At 33.3% G+C, this 21,231-nt stretch overlaps 1 protein-coding gene across 1 annotated transcript; it reads left to right on the plus strand.

Moving 5' to 3' along the window:
- The first annotated feature begins 9,529 nt into the window (after positions 1–9,529).
- LOC130941468 (protein NRT1/ PTR FAMILY 2.11-like) lies at positions 9,530–12,838 on the plus strand. Its single transcript, XM_057869990.1, has 5 exons — positions 9,530–9,708; positions 10,273–10,438; positions 10,552–10,769; positions 10,974–11,527; positions 11,611–12,838. Exons 2-5 carry the CDS (start codon positions 10,297–10,299, stop codon positions 12,512–12,514), a joined length of 1,818 nt encoding a protein of 605 aa, XP_057725973.1. The 5' UTR covers positions 9,530–9,708; positions 10,273–10,296; the 3' UTR covers positions 12,515–12,838.
- The last annotated feature ends 8,393 nt before the right edge of the window (positions 12,839–21,231 follow it).

Raw genomic sequence — 21,231 nt, forward strand, 5'->3', positions numbered from 1 at the left:
TGACCGCCCGCCTCGACCCAGAGATGACCGTTCTCCCGACAAGGCAACTTCCCGCGTTTCCTCTTCGTCGAAGATGACGTCAACAACCACGCCCACCTGTGTCAACAACAGTGTCTTTTCTCAGTAGTCCGTCGCTACGCCATGCCCAACCACGCCGTCCATCAGCCCTATGCCGGCCCCTTTTCCCATGAGTCGATTGTCATGAAAGGTCGACAAAGAACTCCCTCGTTGCTAATTACAACGAATACATTCAAAGGTAATTGTGGGATTTTTTTGGTTAAAATTTGGATTTTTTATTAAACTTAGTGTGTTTCTTTTGTTAAATATGAAGAATGATTAATTGATTATTCTAATTAGACAAATCAAGAAACAGAGGAATGAATGAGGAATTATGGCAAATGTGTAAATAGAGGCAATAAAATAGCAAATAGTGAGTGAATGAGAACAGTGATGGTGAGGATGTTGAGGTTTTAAACATATTCACTCTTTAGAAAAACAATCCTTGTGTTCATTTATTTGAGGCATGCAAAGATTGATCTCGACAAATCATAAATAATCAAATTCCAATTCCTTGGCAATTCAATTTCTCTTTAACCTAATTAATCACTAATTTCTTAGTCAATTATTTAAGAAAAGAGGTTAAGCACAAAACTGATTTAGTTTCAAATAAGATTCAAGAATAGTCCTTAGGTTGAATTTTATGTCACTTATCCAAGCTAGTCCTAAATAATTGAAACTTACGAGAAGCAATGATTTCCAAAAGTTTTTCAATCCAAATTTTATGTTACTTATTCAAGTTAGAGAAATTGAAAATCACAAAGTGCGGCACACTCTTTAAAATACTATTTCTAGTTAAATCAAAAAGTCGTGAGAAAGAGTTTTAGAGCTAATTCCAATATTACTTTTTCCAAAACAATATTTAGAATCCAAAACAGAGTTAGAATATCTTTCAATAATTCTAAATCTTTAGGGATGAAGAATGAAAATTCAATCATGAAATAGATCAAAGTATAAACCTCAAATAAAGTAAAACACTTAGATTAATAATCCATAAAAAGATGAACATAGCTCATATCCTTAACAAAGGAGATTAGTTGCTTATGGTGGAATGAAAATAAAACTATAAAGTGTGGTGGATATTGGGGTGCCCGTAGACAAAGTTTAGGACTACTTTAAAACCTAAACAATGACCTAGAATTTAAATTCAAACTAAATCAAAATAAAATCAAATCTTTTCTTAATGACTCTTAACTAATTAATGATCTTTCTTGTAATTTGAAGTCCAAAATTTGATGTCTTGCTTAGTTGAAATCATGGACTTTAACTTAATCTTGGGCCAATCAAAGAGAGCACTTGAAGTTGGAGAGATTAGTGAAGGAATGAGATGTCTTTGGAGGTGGTCCAAGCCATGTGTTAGACGCAAGGTGGCATGCATGAAACGCAGGCCCAAATTTAAGATCTTGGAGGCCTCTGGAGTGCTGCGTGAGACGTAGGCAAGCTTGCATGAGACACAAGGAGAGAGGGTATCTCCTGGAAGTGAGGTTTGGAGGCTGCGTGAGACGTAGGGAAGGCAAGTGAGGCACAGGGAAGGCAAGTAAGGCACAAAAAAGCTTGCGCTTGAGATGGGGATGCATTCAATATATGAGAAGGCTGCGTTAGACGCATGTCCACTATAGACTATTATATATCGTTGGAAAGTTCTAAAAGTTGGCTTTCTAATGCTGTTGAAACTGCTCATTTGGACCTTTGTAGATCAAATTATGCTCACTCAAATATGAAGAGGACAGGGTGACAATATACACAAATTCTCTTTGTACTTGTCTTCAATTCTTGGTTCCCTGGGAGTTTGCTTTCTTTTGCATGCCTTCTTCCTTGGTTATCCTAAGGGCTTCTTTGGTTGTCTTTCTCCTTCTTTGTTTTTGCCTAAAATCTTTTAATAACTTCCTAATCATATCAAAGCGCAAAGCAACTCCAAGAAACATTGATTAAAGCACAAAAATCTCAATTATAACAAGAAAACCACTAACTTTATTCAAAGAGTAACAAATAAAACTACTAAAGATGCTCATGCATCAGTCGGTTGATATCCTAATTGATTATCTAGCAAAGTCATTTTTTGTATTGACACAATTTTTCATGATTTTGAGAGAAAGTCAAGTTAGGTTCTCATTTTTGTCTCATATACCATCACTTGATTTAATCTTAATTAATTTTATTTCAGTGGAGGCGATCAAGAACGGAAATGATTACTGGGAGATAGATGCTATTATTCAAGATATCCAATATTTGAACCATGAACTTTCTCTATGTGGCTTTACTTGGACACCATAGTAGGAGAATCAACTAGCACATGTCATTCCAGAGATGAAGGAGCATGGAATTTCGCCAAAAAATTGGAGCCTAAATCCACCGAGGAAGGTGTCGAAGATCATGGAGAAGGAAGCCAGCAACAAAATTTTACTCCAAGTAGCGCTCTGAGTCGTTAATTCGCTATCACCCATCTCTCATAATTTTTCTTTCCATCGGCATAACCATCAATCTGAATACCTATCATTAGAGTCGTAGTGATGGAAGCCATCCATGATGGCCATAGTAGCAACAAGCAAGCAGAGTGTAGGATCCCAATCCCCTCCGGCGATGAGACTAAGAACGAAGCAGCTCCTACTAGTTTCATGGAAAAAGGTCTATTGCTTCTCTGTTTATGTTCTTTTTTTTTGGTAATATATGGGCCTGAAGACAAAAAAAAAGAAAAGATTACACTACAAAGACTTCACGGAATATTAAAATCCCTTTGTTATCCTCATCTAAAATAATACTCAACATAGTTGGGGATTGATCTATGAATATACATCCCGTCGATAGTTTCAAGCTCTCCTTCGCCAAGAAATTAGCTCCATGAGTTTTCTCTTTATACACATGTTGAATTCTGATAATCCAGTTTCTATCCAGAAATTGTATAATTCTTCTCACCAATTGATCTGGGTGGTTCTCTTTTTTCTCTTTCCCACACACGACAGAAATCACCGCTTATGAATCTAATTCCACAACAAGTATTAAATCCTAAGCTATTCTTAAACCATGATACATTCCCATAGCTCCGCTTAAAAGGTTGTGCAAGTGTCCACTGAGACCATAAATCTGGCCACCCATCGCTCTTGATGGTTTCTAATCAAGCCTTCACACCCTATTTTTCCTGGATTTCCTTCGCAGCCCCATCCAAATTTAACTTAGCCTAATTTTTTGGAGGATGCTTCAAATCAATTAATACTTCTTTTCTCTGAACCTTCTTGTTCCTCAATGGTTGCTTTCCAAAAGTTACCAAAATCATGTTGGCATAATTCAGGATCATAGAAACTATGTTAGTTGGCCTTTGAAATGCGGAGGAGAAAATCTCCTTATTCCTCCATCTCTACAGCCACCAACAGGTTATCATGAAAATTATCCTCCATTTTTTAAGGTTATTAGCTTTTTCGATATCCATTGTCAAGTTTCAATGGATCCAAAAGTTGAAGGGAGCTATATAAAAGAGTTAAAGATGCTATGGGTGTATGATGCTTGCCAAGGTTCGAGATGCCACCAGGCAATCCCGCAACACATGCAAGAGAGTCTTAGTCTCTCTGGTACATCTGTGGTAATCTGGACTGGCTCCAACAAGCCTAGCTCTCCTCTATCTGTCATTAGTCTTTGATGAAGTGTCATCCAAATAAAAATTTTTATACGTTGAGGGCCTTGCCACTTCCATATGATGTCTCAGGCTTGATCTGTTGGCTCTCCATGACACGCTAGAGCATTATAATTGTTTGATATGGTGTATTGTCCATCTTTGGTTAAGTTCCAAATGACACTATCTTCTCTCAAGTTATTATCAGGGGGAAGTATAACTCTAATTCTTTGTAAAATGTCACCTAAAATATATTGTTCCAGTAATTCATAGTTCTAGTTTTGGCCTTCCTTAATTGCTTCAACTACTTTCATATTGATGATGTTATCTTCAATCGGTGCAATTGTACATTGGATAAGAGATGGACTTCCTCTAATCCAAGCACCCTTTCAAATATTAGTTGATTGGCCATCTCCTAAAAAAACTACAAGATGCTTCTTAAATTCATCCCACAACTTTGTCATGTCTCTCCACATTGAAGAATCATTAGTTTTACTAATCATCGCCTGCAAAATATCCTGATTTCTACCATAGATGTCATTGAGGATTCTTACCCATAATTCATCTTTTTCAATTATCATGCGTCAGATATTCTTCATCATGAAATCCTTATTCATAATAGATAAATTCTTCAGCCCCAGACCTCCTAAATTTTTTCGTTTACATATAATTTTCCATCCCACCACATGTAAACTTCTTCTCCCTTCTTCTTCACCCCAAATAAAATTTCTCTGAAGCTTCTCAATTTTCTTGCATATCCCTTTTGGTAATTGAGAGTGATCTATATCAAAATTAACCGCCGATCCAATTACTGATTCGGCAAGAGTTACTCTACTTGCCATTGATAAGTAACTAGCTTTCTAACTCTTTAGTTTTGCTATCACTCCTCTATCAAGGGTGCCCTTAAAACGCTCCTTGCCTTTTTCATTGTTCGTTAGCATGACTCCTAGGTATCTTCCAATGTTTGTGATTTCTTCAAACTCACTAAGCTTGATAATACCTTCTCTAGTATTTTTATCCACATTCTTTGAGAAAAAGATAGATATTTTTGCTGCACTAACCTTCAGACCAGAGGCGACTCTAAAATGATCTAAACACTTCAGATTGGTTTTCATTTGTTCATAGGAAGTTGCAGCAAAAAAGAGGAGATCATTAGCAAAAAGAAGGTAAGAGATGAATGATCCTTTATTTCTAGCCATTATCGCTTTTCAGTTTTTTTGTTGTATTTTTTTTCAATAAATTGTGAAAGCTTATCTATAGCAATAAAAAAAAGGTATGACGACAGAGGGTCACCTTGTCTTAGACTCCCTTTTGGAAGGAATCTATCAAATTTGCACCCGTTCCAAAGAATACTATACGAAATAGAAGACATGCATTCCTTGATAACAATGTTCATGTGATTAGGGATTCCAAACTCAGTCAAATATCTTGATACAAAATTTCCACTTAACCGATCATATATCTTTTTGAAATCAGTCTTAATTGCCATGAAGCTTTTTTTTCCCTTCATTCTTCTCATCTTATGAACCATTTCCTTGGAAATGATAATATTATTAAGAATCATATGCCCTTCCACAAATCTGGATTGATTTGGGACAATACGGTTCACCATGGTGGGCTTGATTCTTTCCACTAATATTTTAACCAAAGCTTTATATATAATATTACAGAGAGCAATGAGACGAAACTATGATATCTATCGTGGTTGCCAAATTTTAGGGATTAAGGCAATCAAAATTTGATTAATCTCCTTGATCTTGGAAGGAGTGCTCCATACATTAGTGAGGAATGAGACCACCAAATCTTCAATAAGAGATCAGTGCTCTTTATAAAGGCAGATATCCATTTTCACTAGGAGCTTTTAAAGATTCCATCTTAAAAATGGCATTTTTAATTTCTTCTCTCAAAGAGATCACATCCATACCAGCTCTATGATCGCCCACATCTTAGAGTAGGAACCGGTTGTATAGATAAAAATTTTTTCATTCTCTTCATTTCTATAAAGTTCTTTGGAAAAAAACTAAAATAATTTCTTTTAAAGTTTTTGGTTCATCGCACCAATTACCCATTCTATCCTTCAACTTGAGAATTATATTTTTCCTCTTTCTAATCAAAGTTTCGGTATGATAAAAATTAGTATTCCGATCTCTATCTACTATCCATTTTTGTAGCGACTTTTGAAGTAAAAAAATTTCTTGTTGTTCATGAATAACTTCTAATTTTGCCGCAAGCTCCTTTTTAAGTTTGTCAAGAAAAGAGTTGTTTCCAAATTGAATACTTTTTATATTTCTTCTACTCTTCTTAGAACCATTCTTTTTCATAATTATTTGTATTTGTTGAGTCCATGATTTTATTTTAGATTAGGGAAAGAAGTTGTTAGAAAGTTTTTTTTGTCTATTGAGTTGTTAGAGAATTTTTTTTTTTGGTCAAATGGATTGGACAACCCCCAATCCTAGGTATCACAACACACACACCCACGCACCCACACTTTGAGGTTTTATCAAACCTCATCCTAGTCTCAGCTGGGATTCGAACTTGGTGCAGCTTGTTTAAGAGGCAATATGATTACCACTTGGTCTAGGCCTCCGCTGCAGTTGTTAGAGAGTTAAGTGAGGAATGGTGCTCTGAACTTGGTTAGTACGGCTATTGTGTTTTTTTGAATTGAAATGTTCTGGCCCAATTTTTTACCAAAACTTCAAAATAAAAAAATGATCCATCAAATAATAATAATAAAATTTAATTCTTTTATTAGTCTTTTGATTTAACTATATTTTTAGTTAGATTGTTAAAATTTAAAAATTTATAATTAAATTATTATATTAAATAAAAATTTATAATTAAATTCTTATTAATTGTTACTTTAAAAAATACAATAATTCTAAAATATTTGTTTTTAAAATATTTTATAATTTATCCTACTTTAAATACTTATACAAATATTTAAAAAAATTAACAAAAAATCGTTAGAGATGATCTAATTAAAAATTTTAATATAATATATGAATTTAAATATAGACATTTAAATTATAAAGACTTAACCAAAAATTTTGATAAAACTAATAGAATAATTAATCTTTAATAATAATAATAAGGGTACGTTACTATTTATTTTCTAACATTTAAGTTAATTTTTAATTTCATTTTAAACATTTAAAACATTTTATTTTATCTCAAATATTTTATTTTATTCTATTTTAGTTTTTTGATCAAAACATTTTTTTAATTTTATTATTATTATTATTTTTTATTATTCTATCATTTTTGTTCTCAAATAACTATAACAATCATTATGATCATTATAATAATGATTTTTGTTGCTATTTATAAAAAAATTATAATGAAAGAAAGAGTATTTTCAAAAAAAAATATATTTAGTTTTAGTTAGAGAACTAAAATAGAATGAAATAAAATCTTTGAAATAAAAATAAGATGTTTTAAATATTATAGACAAAATTATAATTTAATTTAAATATTAGGGATCAAAATAATATTTTATTCTAATAATAAATAATAATAATAAGGAAACATGTTATCTTTAGAAAAGTATAGTATTGAGTTTGAGTTTATAGTTTAAAAAATTTGTTCGACAGTGCAATATTGAAGTATGTCGAGTTAGTGTGTTTTTTTTTTTTGTGACTAGTCGAGTTAGTGTGTTTGAAGTCGTTAGTATTGTACCTGACACAACTTTGCTAGTAGATTGAGTAGACACTTTCGTAAAATTTTATCTAATTCTGCTGTAGATTTTTTGGATTAAATTAAAAGATCAAGAATATTTAATATTATGCTAGGAATAAATATATTAGAAAGTTTGTATTAAGATAATATTCATTAAAGATGATAAATGGATCAAAATTTATCAGATTGATTCGTATAACTCGTAAAAAAAAATTAGCTGGGCTAAAGATTTGATATTATTATAATAAAAAAGTCTGCTAATCTGTACTGCTTAATTTATGGGTTTTGGTAGAGTGAGATGAGTTTGTCCGACAAACTTTTAATTTTAATATGATAATTGAATTTAAAACGTTATTTTTGTCCTTGTATTTGGAATTTGTGTGACTTACTCTACTTTTAATCACGTGTTCTTGAATTAATATGTATTTTATTTACTATTGATATTTTTTATAATATAAATTATTGATTCCAATAGAAATTATAAATTAAGAGTTAATACTCAAAATGACTACTGAAATTTGACTCTCAAATTAATTTAGCCCTCTAATTTTTAATTGACTCAAATTATATCAAAAAATTTAAGACATAACTCAAGCTGGCCCTTTCATCCGACTCTGTCACTAAAAAAATGACATGTCATATTTAGTTTTTCCTCTCTCTTCATCTGCCACTTGATCCTTCGTCATGTTCCCCACACACCACCATCTTCCTCTTTAACATGGTTATTGCGTCACGATTCACTCAATTCAACCTCAGATGTTGACTCTTGGGCTGATTCCACAGTCATGACTTTCGCTCCCGCCTTCAGTTTTCTCATCGAATTCGAATGCCGCTACATCTTCCTCTTTTGCTTCTCGCGTCTCCTCAACCTTCTCGGCATATTCACTTCTAATTTTCAACCAACTTTTTTATCTGATTCAGTTTCAATTCCAATACTAATTATATAGAAAAGTAGAATAGATAATCCAAGGCAACCAATCCACAGAACTGAACAAAACCAAATTCAAATCCATCATATTTCAATGTGAAATTCAGACGTTAATTTTCAAGAATTACTTTTGCTTCTTTTGAGATTTCGACGGTATCTTAATACCGTATCATCCTCGATAACGACATTTTTCCAAAACCTCTCAAGTTTATTATCGCCGAAATTGACCCGCTAAATTCCCTTCCATCACTGCCCTTTCCCCTTTCAAGAGAGACAGTAGAGGCATTGGAGATCGAGAACTTAATTGTTGATGAAGACGACGTGTTTGACGTGATCTCTCTCAAGAGATTGGTCAAGATAGAACGTCGGAAGGCTGATATCGCTTGGTCCGACCTCGAGAAGGAGCGCATTATGGCTGCCTCCTTTGCCGAGAAGGCCATGGCCATGATTCTCCGACTCTAGAACGAGAAGAACTCTGTGGAGATCGAATCCAACTAGTTCTGGAGAATGACAGATGAGAGGTGGGAGTACGAACAAGAATTGATTGAGGAGCTGCAGTGAACGATCAACTATCATGAGATTTAGAAGAACATTTTGAAAGAATATATGGGAGTTTATAAGGAGGAGTTAAAGCTATACATTAGCGAAAAGGAACTACGTGATGACGAAGTTAGATGAAAGGGTCAACTTAAGCCAGGTTAGTATACAATTTGAGTCAATTGAAAATTGGAAGGCCAAATTAATTTGAGAGTCAAATTTCAAAAGCTATTTTGAGTATTAACTCACCAAGTTAAATACAAAAAAAATACTAAAAAAAATATTAAAAACTTATGACAAAAAATACTAAATTTTAACACATAAATTTAATTTTTTTAAAAAAATATAATAAAAGAGTGTTAAAAAATGATTTTAAATTATATAAATTTATAAGTTTTTTAATATATTTTATTTAAACGTAATTTTAAATAACATAATCTAAATAATATTTATTTTTTTATAATTTATTTTAATATAAAAGTATCGAAAATAAATTTTATTAATACCAACTTATTTTTTATTAAAATTAAATTTATAAAAATTAATTTAATACAAATTTTTGTTTACAAATTTTAATAAAAAAACATACTAAGTAGTGGATATACACTAGTATTGGTTGTGTAAAGTATAATGTGAAGAAAACAATGGCTTCATCACAGTAGCAATGACTTATTATTGTTATTTATTTATTTTCATAACCCTCATTATGGACATTTTGACATTATAACCAAAAAATAAATAAAATCTTTGATTAATCTACACGGCAAAAACGGGACACGCATCCCCCTAATCTCTCTCTCTCTCTTTGCGTCAAGTGTTGGAGCTCACAGTTCGAACTTCGAAGCCTGTGAGTCCGTCTTGTTCCTCAACGGCATGAACTAACAGCTCCCACCCTCTCTCATTTCGGGTAATTTCTATTCATATTTAGTTTCCGTTACTGCTCCAATCTGAAATTATTATTATTTTCTAATCACTTTCATTTCCGGGTTTCAATTTTGCGTATGTTTACTTGGACATATTCGTATCGTGTTAAGATGTGCTGAGTTGACTTGTTTCTCTACCAAATTTTGATCCTTTTTGTGGGATTTTTTTGGCTTCCTTTAATTCTGAAACAGCATTTTGTACAATGTAAGCCTTAAGAGGGGAATAGGGACTTGCAACAACTCTGTAACAAACTTTTGTTGTGATCTTGGTTTGCTTCTTTTCTGTTTGTTGATTTGTTTGTGAATGCAACAGATATTTTTTAATTTGTCTTTGTTGTGAGGCGGGTTAGGTTGCAAATGAATTTCTAGTGTGTTGAAACTATGACCATTCAATGAGATCAGAACAAAAAGGGAATAATGGAGAAAATGTTGAAACCTTTGACTTAAATTTGCCATAGATTGAGGACTAGTTCTGCAAATGAGCAATAGAGAGTGAGTTTTTGGGTAGATGGGGTGATGATACTTCGGATTGGTTTCATTTTGTCAAGGTTGGCCGCTTGAAGCATCCGATCATGCATCATATTGGAGAGAGCAGGACATCGAGAGAGGCTGTGGATAATGAAGAGGAAATCTTGCTTAAGAACGAAAATAGCGGAACAGATGACGAACCTAAGATTAACTATAGAGGGTGGAAGGTCATGCCCTTCATAATAGGTGAGTGAGATTGCAAGTGGAATCTTTTTGTGTTCTTAAATGCTTCCATGATACTTTGTTCTGTCCGGATTAGTTTTTTTTTCTCATGAATTACTTGTTTGTGTAACTCACAGGGAATGAGATTTTTGAGAAGCTAGGAGCTATTGGTACATTGTCCAATCTCTTGGTCTATCTCACTACAGTATTCAATTTAGAAAACATCACAGCTACAAATATTATCAACATCTTCAATGGCAGCACCAACTTTGCTACGATAATTGGAGCTTTCTGCTCTGACACCTATTTTGGCCGCTACAAGACTCTAGGATTCTGCACGGTGGCTTCATTTCTGGTATATTATTTTGCCTCTTGCCCTAACCATTATGTTCCATTCCATTTGTTTATCAGCAACAAAATACAGTTAGGGATATCGGAATTCGGAAATACCAATGATATTGAGAAACATTCGAGATCATCACCGCATGATTCCATTTTGCTAAGAAAATAAACTTATCAATTTGTGCAACTAATTCCTAGATTCCCCTGGGTAATACAGGGTTTATTAGTAATACAACTGACAGCAGCAATTGAGAAGCTGCATCCACCTCATTGCGAAGAGAACACCACATGCAAAGGCCCAACAGAGGGGCAAATGACATTTCTAAAGACTGGTCTTGGATTATTGTTGATAGGAGCTGCGGGGATAAGACCATGTAACTTGGCATTTGGGGCTGATCAGTTTAATCCTAATACAGATTCTGGGAAGAAAGGGATCAATAGCTTCTTCAATTGGTACTTTTTCACTTTTACTATTGCTCAAATGATATCCTTAACAATCATTGTCTATATACAGTCAAATGTTAGCTGGGGAGTGGGTCTGGGAATTCCCGCTGCGTTGATGTTGTTATCTTCTGTAATCTTCTTTTTGGGTTCGAATATGTATGTAAAAGTTAAACCAAGTGGGAGTCCTCTGACTAGTATAGTGCAAGTTATAGTGGTCGCAGCTAAGAAAAGGAAGCTGAAGCTATCAGAATATCTATATCCTTCCCTCTTCAACTACTTGCCTCCAAAATCAGTGAATTCTAAGCTTCCCTATACATATCAATTCAGGTAAATGGCACAAAGAATTCCTACCATGATTAACAAATATGATTGATGGTCTGACGTGTTCACTGGGTGGCGTACATTAACAGGTTCCTCGACAAAGCAGCAATTATGACTCCTCAAGATCAACTAAATCCCAATGGATCTGCTGCTGATCCCTGGAGTCTTTGCAGTATGCAGCAAGTGGAGGAGGTCAAATGCTTGTTGAGAGTGTTACCAATCTGGGTTTCATCAATTTTATACTTTGTTGTTATTGTCCAACAGCACACTGTTGTAGTGTTCCAAGCCCTTATATCTGACAGGCGTATTGGGAGTAGCAATTTCATGATCCCAGCTGCATCCTATTATGTCTTCCTGATGATTACCGTGGCAATATGGTTACCTCTCTATGACAGAAAAGTCATGCCTTTGCTTCAGAAGCTCACCCGAAGAGAGAGTGGCATCACACTCCTCCAGAGGATGGGCACTGGTATTTTTTTCTCTATAATCAGCATGCTAGTGTCTGCGAAGGTTGAACGGCACCGGAGAAATCTGGCTCTGACCGAACCACTTGGAATTGAAACGAGAAAAGGTGTGATTTCATCAATGTCAGGTATGTGGCTGATTCCTCAGCTGGCATTGGCTGGTTTAGCCGAGGCATTTATGTCCGTTGCACAAGTCGAATTTTACTACAAACAGTTTCCTGAAAACATGAGAAGCATGGCAGGCTCTCTTTACTACTGCGGCCATGCAGGGTCAAGTTATTTGAGTACTTTGCTGATTTCGACCGTCCACCAAATCACCGCAAGATCTGCAACTGGGAATTGGCTGCCGGAGGATCTGAACAAGGGGAGGTTGGATAACTTCTATTGCATCATTGCTGCTATAGAAGTTGTTAATTTGGGCTACTTTCTGATATGTTCACAGTGGTATCGGTACAAAGGGACGGACAGCAGCTCCACCGAGCTTGAAAAATTGACACAACAATCTGAAAGAACTGCAAATGGTGTTTAATGGTTTGAGTTTATTATTGCTCTTTTGTAGTCATAGGTCTATAACTACACTCAACCTTCATTGAACCATGACCCTAACATGAAATCTCACTTCATCATGTGGAGCCATTACACTTGTAGAGATCAAAATCAAATAGATTATTGCATCGAAAACAATGTTCTTCCCCTTCAATTATATAGTTTTCAGAGATATGTTATATGTAGGTTAGGTAAACGGATGAATGTACTAATTTTTTTGTTTTTTGAAGTGCTGGGTTCATTCCTTGAGATGTTTTTCTTGAAACACTCATAACGGAAGAGAAAGTAAAGTTACAGCTTAACATTCTGTTTTAGCATTAATATTTTCTTAGTTTGCTTGCTGCATATGAAAACAACGATAACTGTTTAATATTTTTTATATTTTTTTTCACAACAGTACTTTTCTCATTATTATTATTTGCTAATAATCACGAATTGGAATTACAAAAGTAAAAGAAAGATATAGCTTTTTTTGGGTGAATAATGTATTAAAATAAATTTTTGGATAAAATTTTATAATTACTTAATAGCAAATAAATTATATTTATTATAATTGAGATTTTATGAAAAGAGTAGTGATAGAGCTTCTTAATAGCATGTCTACTAAGTAATAATACTCTTAATAGTTAAATAAATACAATAATTTTAACAATTTAATATATTGAAAATATAAAAGATTAATTTTCTTATTTAGAAATTAAGGCATTGTTTGGATGCAAGATGGAAAATAAGAGAAAAGAAAATAAAGAAAAGAAAATGAAACAAAAAGTAATTTTTTTTGTGTTATTTGAATGAAGAGAAAATAGATGGAAAGAAAATAGGAGGAATTTTTTTTTTTATTTGGATGGAAGAAAAAGTAAGAAGAGAGAAAATTATACCAGATTAAAATTACATTAATACCCTTACTTATATTATATATAAATTATAATTTATTAATGTATTCAAGTCATATTTCTAATAAAAAAAGTCATCCAAATTATATTTTAAGATTTTAACATATTATCTTTGTTAACAATAATATTTGTTTGAAGTTATTCTTTTCTATTGTCTTTTAAATGTCATAAACAAAAAGATGTATCATTATTTCTTAAACATATACAAATAAATGATTTCATAAAAGAATAATAAAAATTACTCATAAGTTACCTCATTAATCTCTTTAATCATATTTGAGAAAAATTTTCACTAATCGTCTTTACAAAATAAAATATTAACATAAAAAGTGGCTAACATTTCTTTTTTGATACATGCGACAAAAATCCATATACAATTTTTATAAATATATAACAAAACATCAAAAGAGTAATAATGACCAGGACTCCAGGAAAATAATATTTTATCACCACACACCAGTTTCAAAAAGGGTAATTCTTCATAGTTAGAGTCAGCATACGCCTACTTTTAAAAAATCAATTCTACATATAGCTAGAGCCATCTATACACATTTACTTCATCTATATTATCAAACCATCTTAAATTGTCTTTAGAAGGTTGATTAGCTTTTGTTGTTTTATTTTCTTTATTCGACATTATCTAACCTGTAACAATCTTTTAAAAAATCCAATCAAACAATTCTGAGTGTAAACTACACATGTATATACATATTCATATATGTTGAAACATGTAATCACTCATAATGTTTGATACACATTCCACATTTCAGCTGCAATGTTTTCTCGTAACAATGTTGCATGTCTATATTCCTCATCACGTGGTTAATTTAATTATGATCTATCTATATTGCGTTCTTGTAGCAATTCTCGATCAACCGCATCAATTATAGACTGATCAACATCGACACCCGTCAAAAAGTTATGCAGTATACAACATGCCAAAAAATTGTCTCTCATAGTTTCAAATTAATAATAAGGTTCAATGTCGCCAGCTATAATTGGAAATTTTTTCTTTAGAACTCCGAAACATCTTTCAATGACATTTCTTAATGAAGAATGCCTATGGTTGAATAATTCTTTAGGATTTTGTGGTTCATGCACTAAATACTCTTTCAAGTGATACTGAACACATTTATATGGTGTAAATATCCTAGACTTTAGCATAAATCCAGCATTGCCTAGATAAAATTTTCTACAACAGTTGCATACGGATATTAAATTATAACATACTGTGACTATGAATTAAACTTTATGTAGACGATTTCATAAATTACACTATCACAGACCTTTAGGAATTCGAAGTGAATATTCCCTACTTAAAGCATGTTTAAAAATTCTTGAGTCAAAGGCAGTTCCTTCCCAACCAAACAACACACAAGTGAATTTCATATCAAACCCAAGGGTGGCTAAAATACTTTGTGGGGTGATCTTTTCTTCCACGAAAACGAAGGGCGTCTAACCTTGGTACCTTCACATGACTATGAGTTCTATCTATGGCTCCAATGCAATCCTTTTTTAGAAGATAAATTGACATATTAACATAACACTTTTATAATTATTTCATTGACAAATACATAAATGTCACTAAGTTAAAAGAGTTAGTACCTTAAAAAAGGGATAGAATCGACTATTATTAAGTATTTCTTGAGGAACATTCTCACTAGATGGTTGCTTGAAGAACTCTCCCTCTAATGATAGAATAGCATGTAGGACATTGTGAAAGTGACGACTAACTGTCTTCTCGAAGCGGTGGAAGAAGAAAGACATGGTTCTAGTTTTAACATTAATATGTAGGAATTTTACGACTTGCTCGTCAACCGTAGAGCAAGTTGAATCTTTTACTCTAACAATTTTTCTTAACTTTTCACATAACTGCCTAAATGCTTCAGGACCTATACATAGACATCTCGGTATTTTTTAGACTTCAGTAACCGTGTCATTAACTGAGTACGCCTAATTTCTCTTTCCAAGTTGTCGTCATTAATTTTCCTAGGCCTATATTGTGATAATAATTTTGAAAAATACAACGCATGAACTATAACCCACGAAAGAGTTGTGACACAGATATTTTGTCTCTTTTCTAACTCTTCCCTTACATGAGTCAAGATTTGTATTGGTTCAGGATGATATAGGTCAGTAGTAGTGATTTGATGTACTTGAAATTTTGAATTGTGTATGACATTCGTTGTATATTCAAAATTTGTATCTTCAACATTTTCGCTATCCATCTATGAAAATATAATGTTTAGGGTGGATACATCAATAATAAAAGTAACAAGAAAGTTATATTTTTTCTGTGACAGTATAATTCATTTGTTGAAAAAAGAAACCAAAACTAAAGTTTTATATAAACCTTTGGTTTTACCTTATGCAATATAAAAATACCTTGTTCTAAGGCACTTATCTCCGATTCCTAAATGCCAAACTGAATTTCAAAGCTCACTATCATAAACAATAAACATAAAATGTAAATCACATGATACTAAAACTGTAGCTTAGTCAATGCCTCACTTTACTCTTTAACAACATCACTTATTTTCTACTTAGCTTCAACAATAATAATAGTTACAATTACATATAACTTATTAGTTACAAAATAAACAGAACATTGCATATAGTTAACCAAAAAAGAAAACCTTTCATCTTGTGTAATAAGCCAACTTTCACTCAAATTTATCATATAAGCTAGTACAGTTAAAGGATTTTGCAAGTCAAATATGAACTTTCGAGAATTCAATTTCGAAAACATAATCTTCTGCAACTAAAATTATATGAAAACTAGTCTCAAACTCCCTTCTTTCACATATGCTAATACAATTAAACAGTTTTTGAACTCAAATTTAAACTTGCAAGAATTCGAACTCAAAGACAATGCATCCATATGATCCTTTGTGTGTTTCAATAAGGATAAGGTGAACGTCAGAACCTAAAATATCTCAGTCTCAGTCTATGACATTCAAAAAATTAATCTATTTATTAGTAACAATATTATGTATCTTAAAGATATAAATTCCTTCCATATGAATTAATTTCAAAATCAAATTAAGTTTTCGTTATTTTTATAATAAAATAAAATCATATGTGATTGATTTACGAGGTTGGGATCCATATGCTGTATCTTGCTAACATACCTGAAGGGAAGATGGAATGGGCCTCACAGTCTATTATTTCAATCCTAATGTTGTGGGACATGCAGGAATTTACTTCTGCTAGAGAGAGTAATGTTAGGGCAATTATTACTAATCTTCATCTCCTTGATCTTCACGTGCAGGTGATGCCCCTTTTAATTATCTGTTCTTGATTTGCCTCAATGAACTTTTACCTATGAATTGTAAATAGCCTCAGGATTTTACTAGTTATGGATGCTTATGGTAAAAAGCTTGAAATTAATTAATGCGTTGGTTATCAGCTCCAAATAATAGGCAGATTGCCCAAATTATTTTATGAAACTGTTCCGAAGATTACCTAAAACAGATATGTCGATCTCGGACGAGATTTGCTGATCTAGACTGGGCTGCCGCGTCCGACTTGTTGGCGCAGGAGATGCTGCTGGTCCTTGGACACCGGAGGGTGGTGGTACCTGCAATAGACTCCGATGCTTAAGTCAGCATGGGCTTTAGGCAGGTTTTTTGTAGAATTAGAGTATATGTTATACCTGAGTGCTTTAGTGTATTTATAGTAGTGCCCGACGACCTTCCTTAAGATAAGTTCTATTATCTTATCTTATCTTTTATGGGTGAGGTAATATCTTTTGTTAACCGCATCTTAGTAGGCAGCGGATCTTTGTTTTTGGGCCTCTGTGGAAATCTTCCAAGCTCTTTATAAAGAGGTCGTTAATGGGCCAACCTTTCAAGAGGTCGGTTTCTTTGTCTTCGTTCCACCCGGACCGTGTAGCTTGGTCCAGTGTATGAACAGAAACCATGATAACTAATAAGATTGAATGAAGTAATGTAAAAATAATTAAAACATGACATCTTAAGTTTGCAAAAAGAACATCGCTTTAAGCTCAATTATAACATCTAGTCTGTTGGTACTCTTTTAAGTCCAAAATCAATGTTTAAGTTTCTACCAAAAATCAGTTATATCTAGAAACAGTTCTATTGAATCAAAGCTAATAATACACTAAAATTGCATTCTCAAAAACTGCATATCCAATCCGTTTTCACTTTATGCAAATTCAACTATGACATATCTACTACCAATTTAATTCATCTACTGAAAAGGTTTAATTCCTAAACATTTAATCTTTACCTGAGTATGTAAAACTGCTTGTGGGTTAACCTTATTTTTAAACACACCATGTTTTGTGTCTTACATAAGTTCAAAGATGGTTGAACTTTTGGATTATGATGAAGGACTCATTTGAAAGCAGAAAAGGAAGAATCGGTCATTTTTTCACTACAAAATAAGAATCATCAATGGAATATAAAATCACAACAACTTCTCAGTTGAAAAATGAAAGAAAATGGCAAACTATGTGCAATGATGATTTTTCCATTTTGTTTTAGGAGAAACTACACAAACGACTGAAAAATGACTCACCTTCATCTTGAGGAATAAGAGATGAAGTTGCGATGGGGCTGTCACGACGATGATGATGCTACGGTGGCGCTGCGAACGACGATGGTGAAGCTGTGGTGCTGTTGACAACGACGGTGAAACTGGGAAGAAGACAAGAGACATGTTTAGAGATTGGAAAGAAAGTGAAATTGGGATTTTGCTTTCTCTATTAAACAAAGGGTAAATTTATATTTTTACCATTATTTACCCTTTTTCCATAAGTTTTTATCTCATGTTCGAGAAGAAAAGTTTTGGATGGCCCCATACCAGTTTTTTGTTTGCCTCTCAATTTTCTATCCTGATTCAAATAATGTAAAATTTAATTTTCCATCCATTTTTCATCCTTACATTTTCTTTCCAGTCAATTTCCTTTAAATCAAACACTGTGTAAAGGTATAAGAATTTATCATTTTATCACTTACGAGAATTTATCATTTTTTTGTGAAGAAAAAAAAGATGTCTTTTGAGTGCTTTTATGAGAAAAGCAAGATCTCTATATATAATAAGACACGATACATAGTTAATTTCTTGACACGTGTAGCTACATACATTTGACAAATGTTAGCTTTGACTGAGTGACAAGTGGTAAAGTAATACAACATTAATAAAATGGTAAAGTCTCAACCCGATCACTGTCAATTTTTTTTAAGGACATAGCGATCCTTGTCCAAAAAAATGGTACCCCCGGTCCTTGTCCTTGCTTGCCGTGAGACATGGTGGTCCTTTTATCATCTCCAGTATGAAGACCTAACGAATTTGCGTATGTGGCAATTAACGTTGATGATGTGACAAGGATTTGTCTGTTTAGTGCCATGTTAGCAAGTGAAATTTGGACAGGGATCGATTTGTCCTTATTTTTTTTACTGAAACGTTGTCGTTTTATAAATGGCAAAAATGGCTTGTTGAGTGTGTGTATTGGCTTTCCATATAACCCCCAATCCTTCACCTGTATTTACAGAAAACCCTAGAATCTTTTCCTTTTCTCCCTCCAAAAGACGACTCTAGGACGGTGCACGTGGTCGTGTTCTTGAGTGGACCTCTAACTGTGCTACTAACAAGACGCGAGAAAAGGGATTTGACAACGTTAGTGACGGACTCGTTGACGAGGTCGACAGAAGTTGAAGGCAGAAGATGCAGAGGTAAACAATGGGGTTAGGGTATTAAAAAATGTGGTGAATTTGAAGTTTTGAAATGTTGTGCTTGTATTTTCTAATGTTGCAGACATGGAAGTTGTCTAGTTTTTTTTTTCATTTAGGGAAGCTGCATTTTTGTATATGTTCATTTTGTTTTTATTTAATGCAAAGAGTTTTGCACAAGATTGGGGTGAACTGAAGGGTTAGCATGATTTTTTTTTCATTGTTCTCCATTGTTGCATCATTGAACTGAGTTAAACTCTGCATGACTGAATAGAACTCTGAATAATTGTGATGTTTTGACTAAAATGGTTGTGATAATTAGGTTTTTTTACATATCTTTTTTTTGTTATAATTAATCTTAATGTATAGATGGATGATGACATGGTAGTTCCTGTGTTTAATTATGGAGGTTCTTTTAAGAGGAACTCAGAGGGGGTACTAAATTATGTTAATGGAAAGGTGCATAGATATCCACCCATGGATTTAGATTTCATTAACTTCTTTGATTTGGAGACTTTGTTTAAGGAGATGGGATATAGAGAGTATAAAAGCATGTATTGGCTTGATATGACTGCACCTGATATGGAAACTGCGTTGGATCTTCTCAAGGGTGATGCTGAGATAAATCAAATGAGGGATAACATCAGCAGAAATAAGGAGACTGATGAATTTTACTTATACTTTGATCATCCAGTCAGTGTTCCTGAGGTTGTTAATGATAAGGCCAAGGTTGAAGTTGTGCTGAGTGATTTATCATCCTCATCCTCAGATGATGGATATGAGAGTGCAGAGGATGAGGCTTACAAGTCTCCTCCTCCTAGATTTGAAGATTTTCTAATAGTAGTAAAGATAGTGAATCAGAGAGAAAGAAACTTAATAAGAGGAAGAAGAAGACTGATCAGGGACCCAAAATGAGTTCACAAATCCAGCCCAATTAGTGATGATAGGGTTGGGCCTAATGGTTCAAAGAGAAGGGCTTTTAAGAAGTACACTAGAGTGAGAAGAAAGCATATCCTTAGGCCCCCTCGTCCCAAGAATACCACTGCCAACAATATTGTTTCCGCAGAGACAATTGCCGCAGCAAGTTATGGGACTGCCTCAAGGATCTTGAAGTTCATCCCTACTCCAAGAATGAAGCCACCTAAAGAGAATTGAAATTATGACTTTGAAATAGTTTTTTGTGTTTTTTTAAGTTAGTTAGGAACCTTATGAATTTATTTTGTTTTTAGTTTACTTGGATATGCATATTTTGGAAGTTACTGTCGTGGCTTTTTGGAGCCTTGAAGAAACTTGACTTCATTTTCAGTATTTTGTTGAGATCATTTTCCATGCATGCTATTGTTATAGTTGTTCTCTTTGGAAAAACTGTGGCCTTTTAGAGCGTTCAATATTGACTTTGTGTCATTATATTATGTTGCAAAAGCTGGAATTATCCATCATTCCTTATAAATATGTGCCAAGAACTGATTACCTTAATATATATATATATATATATATATATATATATATATTCTCTTGTTGCTTTATACTACCATTTTATAGTTTGGTCATTGTCTATACTAATTATACCAAGTCTAGTAACTGCATATTTAAATAATTAAATACAACCATGTTTCAAACTATAAATTTTCATCTTCATTCATACACAAATTATATTTTCTTTTTTTCACATTGGTACAACCCTTACAACCATGATCACATTTTTGCAAAATAAAACAACAAAATTTTTGCTCCTTCCTAGCCAAAAGTCTTCAAGAACTTTGCAATTACAACTCCTACAACAAATGCCATAACAATACATCCAACACCATTGCATCTACTTTAAATCAAATTCACCTTAGATTTGTATAACTCAACTTCTAACTCAGCTAATCTTTTATCAAACTCCTTCACTTTGTCATGAATAACGTGATTATGGCTTTCAAAATGAGCTTCATTTTGCATCAGCCCACCAAAACGAAGATTCTTTCTAGCATCCTCATTAAACGATGAAATATACTCGTCAAGCCATGCAAAATACTTGCAATGAGGTGCTAAAGTCTACAACATGGGAGGAAGATTGTTACCCTTGGGAGATATATTGTAACCCTTCGATCAAAATCTAAATAAAT

This window comes from Arachis stenosperma, chromosome 1, assembly GCF_014773155.1.
Source record: "Arachis stenosperma cultivar V10309 chromosome 1, arast.V10309.gnm1.PFL2, whole genome shotgun sequence".
Taxonomy (NCBI): domain Eukaryota; kingdom Viridiplantae; phylum Streptophyta; class Magnoliopsida; order Fabales; family Fabaceae; genus Arachis; species Arachis stenosperma.